This window comes from Penicillium subrubescens, assembly GCF_028828155.1.
Source record: "Penicillium subrubescens strain IBT 31985 chromosome Unknown utg000007l_segment0_segment0, whole genome shotgun sequence".
Classification (NCBI taxonomy): Eukaryota; Fungi; Ascomycota; class Eurotiomycetes; order Eurotiales; family Aspergillaceae; genus Penicillium; species Penicillium subrubescens.
Window position 1 is genome coordinate 775,797 of NW_026643157.1, and position 13,191 is coordinate 788,987.

Sequence of the window (13,191 nt, forward strand, 5' to 3'; positions counted from 1 at the left end):
GGCTGGTGATGAATATCATGCTGCCTAGGTAATTGTCTACAAAAACTTAGGCTCCGATGTCTTCCAACCACTAAGACTCGAATTGTTACTTATGCTCACATAGCAGACTGGAATTCGATTCATTGACTACTGACATCACATGTCTCTATACTCCACGCCTCGATCGACTTCGGCGTACATGACAGAACTGGCATCAATGCAGTCTAGAAAATTCGCTGAATATCAAGTTAGGTTGATGGCACTAGACTGACACTTGAGTGATAGAGACGTGTTGAATCCTTTAGACCTGGGAACTTACTTCTTCGACTGAAAACCCTCTCCTTCACTGAGCACGTCGATCTTCTCTCTCTTGTCTCCACCTCTCCCCCCATTTCCATTCGACCCAAATTAATGGGGTAAACAGAAAAACCACACCGCTCAAAATGAAGAAGGCTTTCATCGCCTTCACGGCACCAATCAGTGGCTGGATAACACTTACGCCCGCTGCCCCGAGCAGACATCGGCACAAATTATTGAGTGCCGTCGCGCTCGCAGGTCGCTCCGGAAAGCAATCAATTAACACAGTTGAGTTGATGTTGAAGATGGCCGTTGCTGAAAAGGCGATCAAGAATTGAAGGATGAGCGGCGCAGCCAGGTTGGGTCCAAAATGCTTTCGCAAGTCATTGAATTCAAAACTTGGCCCGTAAAGTGCTAGAGAGATCATGAGTACGATGCTAAAGATAGGCATCAGGCGTAGACGAGCCTGAACGTATGGAAAGTTGCGACTATGATCAACAGTTTCGTCTGCTGGGATGCCGTGCTCTTCCTTGTATCGCTCTAGGGCGCGATTGAAACTCTGGTCCAGTATCCAGCCTGTGCTGAGCGAGCTGATAATGCAGCCGAGTCCATTTGGAAGGAAACATAGTCCCAGTTGCCACTGTGTCAGGAGAGGAAAGCCAAGGAGTAACATTGTTGTGGTAGAAGAGGTCACCATACTCCACGCAGTGTAGGCCACAGCACCCCAGACCAAGAGTGCAGCGATGTCTTTTTCGAGGACGTAGGCCAAAGGGCTAAATGCGTTCTTGAATGTAACTGGTGACCGAGGCCCCGGGCTGTTCGTTTCAACGCTTTTCGACCAGGCTGATGGAGGTCTGATATAATAGATAAACGGCTTTTGGAAACCAGAGACGACGATAGTGCCGTTGCCTGCTATGCTACGCTGTGTTTCCGGAAGGAATATCAGGAGCGCACCAAGGACAATAATGCTAGTGATGAAAAGAAACCAAAAGATGCTCCGAAAGCCCCATTGACTATTTAATGCACCACCAATAATTGGACCAATTGCTTGGCCTGTCATGCTATGTGAATGTTAATGGCCGAGATTTCTTCTGAGGGACTGTGTCTCACGTACCGAATACCAGCATTTGTCCCTATGAAGCGGCCGCGCTCTTGTGGGCATGCAATATCAGCGATGACCCCAGCGCTAATGCTGATAGTCGCAGCAGATCCTCCCGCCTGCAAGCCACGCAGCACCATCAGCATCGGATAATTGGAGGTAAATGCCAAGGCGAGGTTGGCTGCAGTGTAGATAGTAAGAGTTATTGCGAAAGTGAGGCGACGGCCATAGGTCTCCGAGAAAGCCCCTAAGAGTGACGGAGCAATACCCTGAACAACCATATATACCGTGATTGTAAGAGCGATAATGGATGCATTTACTCCAAGGTCCTTGGATATAGTGTCAATGGCAGGAAAATAGATGTTCGAAGACAGCGGCGAGAAGGAAGCCGCCAAGGAGACAAAAATGACAAGATTCCACTTTTGCTTCGTAGACAGGATATGATATGGGGCCTGAGGGTCTGACTGCCTAGATGACCTGGGCGCAGCTTCAGAATCACTCTTCGACATATTCTAATGAGATCTGCTTGATTTGTGAGTTTCTACTCCGTATATTCCTCAAAACTGCTCACTCGTGGGCAATGGAATATGCACTCACATGCGTTATGTTAATTGGCTTACTCCAAATTTATCAAACATGTAGATGATTGGACTAGTACGGTAGCGGCCAAGCCTGGAAGTTGAATGGATCTCCAATCTTGAATAAGTCTAGTCATACAACTGTGAGAAATTTTCGCTTTTCCAAAAAGAAAGAACGCATAGAACAGGGGGCAATAATGTACCCCTATCAAACCTACTTCGGCCCTTCACGGTCAAGACAAATATGCTCCTTGATTACGAGTCTACTTCTACTTAGGGGGCTATCACGTAGCACACAACATCAGTCTAAACACGCGCTAGTCAAATTGAGATTGCTAGATCAATATCGAAAGGGCGTGAGCGCCGATCTTGGTTAAATTAGTTCGTGAAACGGGATCTCTTAATGTCGACAAGCTTTTTAGAAGCTCCACATCAACATTTCTAAGCTCGGAGCTATTAGATTAGGTAGCTATGTTCCATATCAGCCCCTAAGTATGTGAGCAGTCACAGGGGTAAGAAGGGGTGCTAATGAACAGGCGGCGGGTGAACACCCAAGGTTCCTACACTGCAATGGTTGAATAGGTAGTGAAAATCATCGTGAAAGCGGAACGTGACATGACCACAATGGTATGATACTATTTCAATGACTAGGTGACTCATGAGTTACAGTAGAATAGGCATGTAGTTAAAACCATGAAGGTCGTGCTACCTTCTTCGCAGCTAGGGAGCCGTGGTGATCCCCCGTGTCGGAGACACGCGCAGGTGGCTTTGATACACATCACTGATCAGGAGGTTGCCTCGCTGCAGATAGAAGTTGACCCCACGAAAGCGTAGAATGTAAAACTTGACACGGATGGTGATGTTAGGGGATTGAGACGTGAGCCGCCCACAGCGAGCCAGCAGGCTGACTACGAAAACCATCGTTAAGACTGAAACGCGACTCGCGGGCACCAGGCTGACTTTCCTCAATCAACTAACTTATCTGTAGCTGGCAAGTATGTTAGTGAATGCAAGGGGGCCAACCCCTACACCTAGTGTCATAGCGCATTGCGCGTCATCACCCAAGCAGGGATGCGTTCTGACGACGCGGCCTATTCAAAATCTAAGCAGCCCAGTCCAATTCTCCGAGAAGACCTAGAGCATTGATGTGGTAGATTATTGGAAATTTTTCCAAAATTTTCTTTTTTCATTTTCATTTTCATTTTTTTTTTTCACTTGAAGTTAAATTGTAAGATATTCATTTTAAGATTTCCTGTGCGCAGTTTTGTTCTGTATGCATAGATTGGCTCGCTAAATTCCGTAAATAACAATTTGGGCCCAATGAAAACGCCTTCAATGCTATGATATTTCCATGCCCGATTAAAGAACGCCCCAGATGTCCATGGCGAGTATATGGATAGACCGCGCCGCTGCGAACCCCCCCCAAAAAACGCCGTGCAAGAAAGTGAAAATAAGGACTACTGGGCATCAAGCATCATCAGGTCTTCGTCGATGTCATCGTCATATTCATCCTCGACAATCTGGATCGTGGATGGAGCACCATTCATCTGATGGGCAGGAGCAGCCTCCTGGTTCATCAGACGTGCCTCTTCAGCCTTGCGTTTCGCTTCGTGACGCTCAATATCAGCCAGACTCCAGGTGGAAATCCCTTCCTGATCTCTGGACTTGAATGGCTGCGCCATGGTTCGCAAGAAGTTTTTAGCATTCGCGACAGCCATATCAGTGCTGAGATTTGTTTCGCTGTCTAGCATTGCCTGGTTGATCCATTTTGGAAGTTGCGGCCGCTTTCGTTCGAAACGACGGTCTGCCAGAACCATGACTCCGTAATCGTCTTTGCCGCGAAGTACACGACCGAGGCACTGCGCCGCATGCCGCATCGCATCGAAAGACAGGAAATCGTTCTCTCGAATGCGATAGTTCTCTCGCAAGAATTCAAGTCGAGCTTTCAAGATACGGGACTCTGTATACTGGAATGGCACACCAATGCAAAGCACGGCACGGCCATAATGATGATCGAAATCGATACCCTCAGATACCTTTCCTCGAGCGACGCAAAATAAGATTGCACCGCGCCCGTTGCAGCAAGCAGTCCGGTATGTTTCCAAAGCCAGAGACGACTCTTGCGCATCAGGGGTCTCGACAAGGATCAATTTGTAATTCCATATTTGGTCCAAAATTCCCATGCCTTGCCACATGCTGATGATTGACTCCATATATAGATATGAGGGGAAGAAAACGACAACGCCGTCCGGTGTGATACGAGCGAACTCAGTAACAAGCGTACCGTAGTTTCGCACCACACCGGGATCATTGCGAATACCGAAGGATGATGAAACTTGTGCCTGATCCGACCCTCGAGTGACAATCATGGGCAAAAAGGACCGACGAGCTAGGGTCATACTGTATGACTCTTGCAGCACAGTAGTGAACCCAAGCATTTTGGGATACATCTCCAAGGGCGAGAGAGTACCGGAAGTGATAATGACGGAGCTGAAACGATCGAAGACGGGCTTGATAGCGATGGCAGCATCCAAGCAGGTAAAATGCAGAATCGGATTGGGCACCGTGGCCGCTTCAGACTCGAAAGGCTCGAGAATGAGGACAAATCCCTTATCGTAGGTTGCGACCAGAGTCGCAAAAGTGGCCACTTCTTGCAATGGCTGGTAGTCTTCAATATTGACAAGCTCCAGGGTTCGGACCAGTGATGTTAAACGTTCTGCGCAGAATCTCAACGGCTTTCGCTCTATATATGTGAGATCCTTCAAATGGGTTAGGAAGGAGGGCGGTGTTTCAGAAATGGTATGTGTCACTTTCATCCGAGTTTTCAGATATTCGATGAATCTCTTCAAAAAGGAAACGAAGTGCTCGGCGCGACGGATGTTGCCAGGAACGGCTTCCTTCAACAAGTCGTCTGGCAATACCGGATTCGAGATGAACTGATCCTCCTCCCGGGCTTGTTCTGCCTGTTGCAACCCCTCTACAAGCTTCGAGTATTCATTTTGGAGCTTTTCGGCATCCGTGCTCTTCATTTCCTCAATTTTGCGTTCCAAGTTCGTAGCGCCTCTCGTGGCCTTGCGGAGAGAATCCTCGCTCAGGTCAATGCTAAGGGACTCAATGCAGACATTGTCGATATTGTGGGCCTCATCGAAAACAACAATGCAATCCTTTGATAGTTCTCGCGAAACGCGTTCGGCAATTTTTGGATCGAGGAGGTAGTGATAGGAGTAGATGATGATATTACACCAAGGCATCTAAAGATCACACGGATGTTAGAACGATATCTTCCAGAAGAGGCGCGTAAATCAAAGCAAGCCATACCATGCGCCGAGCAGAGAAATAGGGGCATTGTTTGTGCTCTTCTCCGTAACGGCTTAGACCGTCAAGAGTGAACACGCCAGGCGGGACGAGGTTATGCGGCTCGAGAAGGTCGAGGTTCTTGATACCCAGTTAGCAAAGTAATACGATTTAGAGGAATCAACGAGACAAACCTCATGATATATGCATAGATCAACTTCCTCGCCACGTTCCTTTTTTCTTTGACAAACCCGGCTGTCAAGCTTCGGCACCTTGCATCGACAACAGTACCACTTTTCTCCCGTTTCACCGACGGATGCAGACATAGATTCTTCCGACTGGTGAGACCTAGAGCACGGAACTCTTCTTCGAAGCCCAGCTCCTGTGATCGATATTTCATCAACCCCTTCAGCTCCGCCAATGCCTTCTCGATCTCGGACATAGTTCGCGAGCAGTAAATCAGCTTCCTGTGCTCTGGGTAATGCTGCTGGTACGCCACAATCAGTGACAAAAGCGAAATTGTCTTGCCTGTACCGGACGGCATCTCCAGCACACAGTGACCCCCGGCATCGAGGGTCTTTTTGAGATCGCACATGTATGCATATTGCTCCGGGTAAACGCGAGGGTACGGGAACAGCACCGGAAGATCACTAAAGAGACGAGTAAATCAGCAGAGAGCTCAGGGGCGAGTGAGAACAAGTAAAATAAGTCATACTCAATGAAGAACTTCATTGTGGCCGAGTTCTCCGACGCTGTTGAAGAAGAGAGAGTGGAGGGCGCCTGCGGCGAAGCTCAGCGAGTCTTTTCCCTTTTGGGACAGCAGTTAGGCTACCACGTGACTTCCCGATCGGGTGGCCGCCCACTTGATATCATCGCCTTTCTTCGTCTTTTCCAACACCCATTGAGACGAGAAGGACAAAGAAAAGCTTTGAGGCTTTAATATCAGAGCCACGGGCTTGGAACAGCTGACAGAATATCTGCATTTCTCGCCGACACGGCAGCAGTGCAGCTTCGAGCCACCACCCCGCCATCCCCGCTGACCTCATACCCCACATGAGCAAAAAGTTCAAGTCGCAGGCATCCAGCAGTCGCGCGGCTGCCGGCGCCTTTGGTGGATTCGGAGGGTTCTCAAATGCCTTCGATAGTGGTGGCCGGGAGCCATCGGCGCTAACATACATCACCGAGCCGCCAGACTTGACTCGCATCTCAGATCAGCAACTCGTGATTGCATACAAGAACTTGCTGAAGAAAGATGAAATCACACGTACCAAGGCCCTGGAAGAGCTAAAAGAATATATTGCTTCAGTGGAAGCCAAAAATGGAACCGTTGATGAGGGCTTTCTAGAAGCATGGGTATGTACTCACAATTTCAATCTGTACAAGGAAAGCGAGACCATTGGTTGACCGGCCAACTTACAGGTTAAAGTCTACCCCCGGGCTTCAATTGACTTGTCACGACGAGTGAGGCAACTAGCTCATACCATAATGGGCTCTGTCGCAGGTGTGGTCGGAAAGAGAATTGCTCCCTATCTTCCCAAGGTTGTTGGAGCTTGGCTGGCAGGGCTTTACGACAGTGACCGACCAGTCCATCGGTCTGCCCTAGATTCTCTCACCACAGTCTTCTCGACAGAAGCCAAGAGAAACAGCCTGTGGAAAATCTGCCAGAGTTCTATCTTGGATTTCGTAGATGACGTTCTTCTCCACCAGAATCCATTAACTTTGAGCGACGAGCGGACGGTCAAGCGTGATGACGCGGAGGCAAAGTATGCCCGAGTTGTGGGTGCTGCTCTTCTACTGTTCAACCGCATCTTGGGTGAGTGGCCCAGGCTCTTCCCTCGATACGTCATATATTCCGCGAGTTCACAACACTGATTCCAAATAGGAAACTCGCCCGATGAGGATCTTCGTAAAAATCTTCCAGAAATCGAAGCATTGCTCGCCAACAAGTCTCTGTGGGCTTTCTGCACCCATGACGACCCCTTTGTGCGTCGTTCCATATACGTTATCTTGCGTTCAGCTATATCCCGCGAGCCAGCGTGGGTTGACTGGAAAGTCCTGAGTTCCGCCATCATCGGAAAGTCGCTATCTTCACCACAGCTGGGATCCGCTTCTGAACTTTCTGAGTCTGTCTTGCTCTTGACATCCTCACGTCCGCAGATATGGACAGATGACTACACAGGAAAGACTTCTGCGTCTAAGAGGCTGCGTCAGTACATCCAAAAAGGATCACAGGGAGGCCATGGGAATTTCTGGTCAAACCTTGACCAGATCCTTAGAATAATTCCCCAAGGTGTGCTTGCGGGAGCGGATAAAACATCCACTGACGGAGTAATCACGATTTCAAGTGCATCTGCTCTAACTGAGGCTTTCCAGGACGGCCTTACTTCTCGCGAAGAGCCGCGCCAAAATCTCAGCATTGGTTGGAAAACCTACGTTAGGATTGGGGGCTGGCTCTCGACAGTTGTGCCCCAGGAGCAGCAACTCGAGTTCATTCGGACCCGACTATTTCCACTGGTGGTGAGCTACGTGCGACCTGACCCTGAGCAACCCCAGTGGATCCTTCCTACACAATTAGCCGAAGAGATTTGTACGGACTGTATCGCTACACTTGTCTCAAATGGGCAGCATGAAGGACTCCAAGCTCTCTGGAGGCAGCTTTCAAATGATTTACTGGAGGCTGTTAAATTGTCATCCCCAGAACAGTCAAAGGACTACCGCCCATCTCAGGATTCAATCTGCTCCCAATCGAAAAGGCTATTTGCTTTGGTGCCTTCCATCCTTTCACGAGCCTCGGGTGCCGAAAACGAAGCAACAGTTCAGAAAATTTTCGAACAATCAGCCTTGCTTCTTCTCGAAGGCTGTTTGCAAGTGCTCCATTCGCGCAATGGTAAGCCTTATGGCGCTGCTGGAGTGGTCGAAGAATGTGTTCGCAACATGCCTTCAGTGGCAAAGGGCTCTCATGAGCTCCTCCAATTCATCCAAAATGATGCGCCTGGACTTCTGTTCTCTCCCTCGGGCGATCGCCTCATTACAATCATTTTGGCCTGTAGGGAGTGGTATGGCTTCTCTTCCAGTTTTGAGAGTGTTGTGGAAAGCGCAATGGAGCTGGAGCCTGAGCAATCGAATGCCCATATCCTCCAAAGCCTACTATCAAATCTCGACTTCAACGAAATTGGGGACAAAAACAAGTTGTCATCTTTGATTATGCGGGCCCTAGACAAATCCTTACGAGGGAGTCATTCTCATTGGTCTATCATCATTTCGGCTCTTCGGAACCAGACCTCTCAGGGCCAATTGAGAGATCAGATATTCTTGTCGATAATCGATGCATTGTCTCAAGATGATAGGGTCTTTGATGCCTTGCATGGCCTCTCTCATCTCGGACAGGCTGTTCCATCCATAGTCCGTGAATTTCAGACAGGAACCCATGGCTCAAAGCTGACTGCGAAGCTACTGTACTTGACGGAGTCCCCGTCAGAGGAGGTGGCAAGCCTGGCCGAGTCACTGATGAAGTCTTTCAAGGAGACTGTGATCGGAGATACGAGCAACAAATCGAAGATCGAAATCCTTCACAGTGAATTCAATCATGTTAACGAAGAATCTTTGTCGTAAGTGAAGCGATTTTCCTTTGTCCCTTATGTGTCGTACCGTCTAACCCGAGTCTAGAATTGAGTCTCTCTTTGTGATTGCAGAGGAGCTGTTGCATGGCCTTGCAGCAGATGAATCAGACTATACTGTCAAGGATATCTTGCCCTCTTCTGATGCATGGGAGAATGCGATGGGCCCCTTCCTTCAGCTTCCGCCGCGTGTTTCAACAGCTATCACCAGCCCCTTGGGCGGCATTGTTCATCTTGTCCAGCGCGACATTTCGGATTCGTTCAAGGCATTGTGGCTTGCCATACCCCGTGACTCAAACCGTTGTTCCGCTGCATTCCGCCTGGCAAGCTTTACGATTCATATTTTGTCCTCCTTTAAAGTGATTAAGAACCTGACCACCGATGACCTCGAAATTCTCATGTACTACCTGCCAATAGCCGTCCAGTTAATCGATGACGACCTGAGCATCGAGCATTGCAATGGAATCTCTGGGCTAACATCGGCTACTCAACGTGAAGACTACCTTGAAACAGTCTTCAAAGGGCGGCAGATCATTAGCAATTGGATCCACGCGAAGGACCTCTTGACATCTTCTTCAACTGTGACCGTTTCATCTGCGCTGACTTCTTTCTGGGAGAACAAGCTGGAGAGTTTAAGCGGAAACTCCCCTGTCGACTACCGGATTGGAGAGGCTTTCACCAAACTCATGACCTCTATAGATGTCGTGGAGCATCCTAAATCGGCGGATGAAATTGCAAAAATATGCCGCGAGTCAAGAACGGCCAACGCCATTCGTTCGGCGTCATGGTTCGCTGTCTTACGAAGCTCAATTCTCTCAAGCCCTGTCGGAAGCAGAGTTTGTAACGAGTTGGTCGCCGATTCTACAGGGCTGAAACCCCTCGACCCCGGCTCTGATGGTATGTTCCAGAACCGCTTCAAATATTGGTTATCTTCTAACAATGGCTTAGGATTGCGAAAGCTTGCATTGCTTAACATCTTACTGTCTGGAGAAGAAAACTTTGTATCGACTATCGCAACGCAAAGATTGGTCTTCCTTGCCAAGCATCTGATTGAATGCCTTCACTCCGACATGAAACTCCCAGGGCTGAAAGCCGAAATTCTACGGACTTTAACATTCATTCTTCCAGGCCTCGCCGAAATCTATGGCTCACACTGGGAGGAGAGCATGGATATTTTGAGCGTGATATTTAAAGAGACTAACGGCGGAGAAGAGGGACTGCCCCTTCTGTTCTCTTCGTTCAGATTCTTCGCACGCCTGAAGTCTCTGGCGGAGGGAAACAGCAACGATGATCTTCAAGATGCTTGGTCAGAGCGAAAGTCCGGACTGTTTAATGAGGTGGCTTCTACCATCGGAAACTTCGGTATGTATAGCATGATCCTCATAGAATGGCCGTTTGCGAGAGTCCCAGCTTACACAGAATCTAGATTCCGCAACTACATTCCATCAACCGCGCGACGTTGCTGTCGAGCTTTTGCGACGCCTCATTGAATCCATACCCATTGAGAAGCTTGAGGATGTCAGCGGGGTCTTTGGCCTCCTCACTGCACATAGTCGCTCCGTACAGCGCACTGCTTACACTATCCTCCACCGTTTTATTCCCCAGGCCCAGGAACAAGTCTCATTTGACATGGCTTTGTCTAAAGCTTCAGTCAGCCTCCCAGATGAGCTCATATCATTGTTGCTGGAGGCGCCTTCAATGCAGATGGTCAACGAGGCTTATGGAGATGACAAGATGTGGACCACCATACGGGCTTACCTTTTGAGCTGGAAAGTCGTGTTTGATCATTTCACTAATGCTGTATGCCATCTCGTCTTCTTTTGTGAGATCCCTGCTAATAATCCAAAAAGTCGCTTCCCGTCCAAGAGTTTTACACCACCAACATCAAGGAGAACGAAGTCTTGACTCCACTGCTGGAGTTCACCTTTGACTTCCTTCAAAAGTCTCACGGCAAGATCGTTGATGCGTCTAAATTTGACGTCCAAAACTTTGAACCAGATCAGTCTGAGAATGCTGAAAAGGAGACCGAATGGCTGCTGATCCATCTGTACTACCTCTGTCTTCGCCACTTGGCAAACATGACCAAGAATTGGTGGATTGACACCAAGAAACGAATCAAGGGCCCGGTGGAATCATGGACAGAGAAACATGTAAGTGAAATCGAACCTCAGGTTGCTATGACAAAATTAGGGAATTATCTAACCAGCGTTCCAGATCTCCCCACTCGTGTCCGGAGATTCCCTCGAAGGTGTTACAGAGTGGATCTCCACACAAGATCCTAACGAAGAGCGAGCATTGAGTGTGAAGATTTCGCCCAAGACAGCAGAGATCATCGCCAGCATCCCCGTCGATGAGGAATCACCCCCAGTCTCCATTTCGATCTCTCTCCCACCTGCATACCCACTCCACCCAGCACTGGTAGTCGGCCGTAGCCGAGTGCTTGTGGACGAAAAGAAGTGGAAGAATTGGCTACTTACAATCCAGGGTGTCATCATGTTTGCCAACGGTAACCTGGTTGATGGTCTCCTCGCCTTCCGAAAGAACGTGCAAGGTGCTCTGAAGGGACAAAGCGAGTGTGCGATCTGCTACTCGGTCATCTCAACCGATATGCAGACCCCGAACAAGCGCTGTGCCACCTGCAAGAACACATTCCACTCAGTCTGCCTGTTCCGATGGTTCAAGAGCAGCAACCAGAGCACCTGCCCCCTATGCCGCAACAACTTTGTATATGTTTGATGTTATGAACGCGCAAAATAAATAGACGATAGACGTGAAAATGAAACTCGCATGATTTCATGTTTAAGATTTTGATCCGCTTATGAGAGTTTGAACATTTAAAAAATCCTAACCGTTGGAAGGTTTTCGTGGGAGGTCATTAGCATGATGTATGTAGTTCAACCACAGTACCACTAGTGACGCTATTCCCGCCCCGCCAGTTCCCCACCACGTCTGAGCTCCAAGCTTCCTCCACCCTCCCCCTCCCCCATGGCCGCATCGCAGATTCCAAACCTCAACCTCCTTCGTCGTGGTCGAGGCCGAGGGCGTGGAGGTAGTCGTGGAGTCGAAGATGGCCACAGTACTCGGACGTCCGCTAAAGATCGCGTCGTGCAGGGTACTGACAATGACGCGAGTGTTTCTCGTCTGAGTGCCGTCGAGCTGGGATATCTCGTCGATCCCTACGCGACAGCATTGACGCCGCCTGGGTCTGCAACGAGAAGGTTTCCAATTATCAACAGAGGCATGTTCCCTCTCCTTGCGCCCGAGTGGAATGGAAACTGACGTGAAATTCTCCCAAGCAGGGACCTACGTCCGCACCACCGCAATTGATCAGCTTGTCTCCCACTTCCTCGGTTCATACTCCCCTGAGTCTCAGCACCAGAAGAAACAAATCGTTTCACTAGGTGCTGGGTCAGATACACGTGTTTTCCGACTCTTTGCCTCTAGAAGACCGTGCGACGTCATTTATCACGAGATTGATTTTGCAGTCAATACGTCTGCGAAGATTCGTGCGATCAGATCGACGCCAAACTTACAAAGGGCGCTGGGACTTGATCCGTCGAGCAATGACGTGACTGTATCAGAAGCGGGCGATGCGCTACACACACCCTCCTACCATATTCACCCATGCGACCTACGATCGCTATCGCCAAACCTCTCCCTCACGGAAGCGCTCCCAGGCATTGACAGGAGCCTACCGACACTGCTAATATCGGAATGCTGCCTGATATACCTGTCTCCCACTGAGGCCGCTCAAGTGGTGACTTTCTTTACTGAACATCTCTTTGGTCCTACGCACGAGCCCTCCGAAAGTGGTGAAACGCAGCAGAGTTCGCCAGCTGCGACGCCTCTTGGATTGATTTTGTACGAGCCAATTCGACCAAACGACCCCTTCGGACGCACCATGGTGTCCAACCTCGCGACTCGAGGTATCCAGCTTCAAACACTCAATAAGTACGCCTCTCTAGAGGCTCAGCGAGCTCGGTTGTTCGAACAAGGCTTCGGAACCGGTCAAGCTGCCGCCGATATTGATTTCATTTGGGAACGCTGGGTAGACGAGGAAGAAAAAGAGCGAGTGGCTAGTCTGGAGATGCTGGACGAGATGGAAGAATGGCGTTTGCTTGCCCGGCATTACTGTATCTCATGGGGATGGAGGAATGGCGGGAATTCTGCGGCATTTAATGGGTGGACGACTTTGCAAGCCCAACCCGGCGAGTGATGTCTCAAGCACATTGATTGGCTGTATTGCCAAATGAATATCACGAATGACTATGTAAAGTATCTACATGACAGCCAATTCCAAATTTTCCAAAAATCAGTCCCGAAGCTC

The 13,191-nt window shown here is 49.2% G+C and overlaps 4 protein-coding genes across 4 annotated transcripts; 2 read left to right on the forward strand and 2 right to left on the reverse strand.

The window, feature by feature from the left end:
• Positions 1 to 322: 322 nt before the first annotated feature.
• On the reverse strand, positions 323 to 1,884 carry N7473_010041 (uncharacterized protein; the record flags this gene model as incomplete). Its single annotated transcript, XM_057155980.1, has 2 exons — positions 323 to 1,337; positions 1,391 to 1,884. 2 exons carry the CDS (start codon positions 1,882 to 1,884, stop codon positions 323 to 325), a joined length of 1,509 nt encoding a protein of 502 aa, XP_057004635.1.
• A 1,526-nt stretch (positions 1,885 to 3,410) lies between these two features.
• N7473_010042 (TFIIH/NER complex ATP-dependent 5'-3' DNA helicase subunit RAD3) lies at positions 3,411 to 6,005 on the reverse strand (the record flags this gene model as incomplete). The annotated part of the gene is made up of 4 exons (XM_057155981.1): positions 5,963 to 6,005; positions 5,438 to 5,897; positions 5,272 to 5,388; positions 3,411 to 5,204 (listed from the first exon to the last, which is right to left on the reverse strand). The coding sequence occupies exons 1-4, from the start codon at positions 5,977 to 5,979 to the stop codon at positions 3,411 to 3,413; spliced, it is 2,388 nt and encodes a 795-aa protein (XP_057004636.1). The 5' UTR covers positions 5,980 to 6,005.
• Positions 6,006 to 6,300: 295 nt separating this feature from the next.
• N7473_010043 (ubiquitin-protein ligase RKR1) lies at positions 6,301 to 11,600 on the forward strand (the record flags this gene model as incomplete). Its single annotated transcript, XM_057155982.1, has 8 exons — positions 6,301 to 6,600; positions 6,667 to 7,060; positions 7,130 to 8,855; positions 8,914 to 9,761; positions 9,813 to 10,226; positions 10,291 to 10,664; positions 10,715 to 11,014; positions 11,079 to 11,600. 8 exons carry the CDS (start codon positions 6,301 to 6,303, stop codon positions 11,598 to 11,600), a joined length of 4,878 nt encoding a protein of 1,625 aa, XP_057004637.1.
• Positions 11,601 to 11,849: 249 nt separating this feature from the next.
• ppm1 (protein C-terminal leucine carboxyl O-methyltransferase ppm1) lies at positions 11,850 to 13,080 on the forward strand (the record flags this gene model as incomplete). The annotated part of the gene is made up of 2 exons (XM_057155983.1): positions 11,850 to 12,102; positions 12,164 to 13,080. The coding sequence occupies 2 exons, from the start codon at positions 11,850 to 11,852 to the stop codon at positions 13,078 to 13,080; spliced, it is 1,170 nt and encodes a 389-aa protein (XP_057004638.1).
• Positions 13,081 to 13,191: the final 111 nt, after the last annotated feature.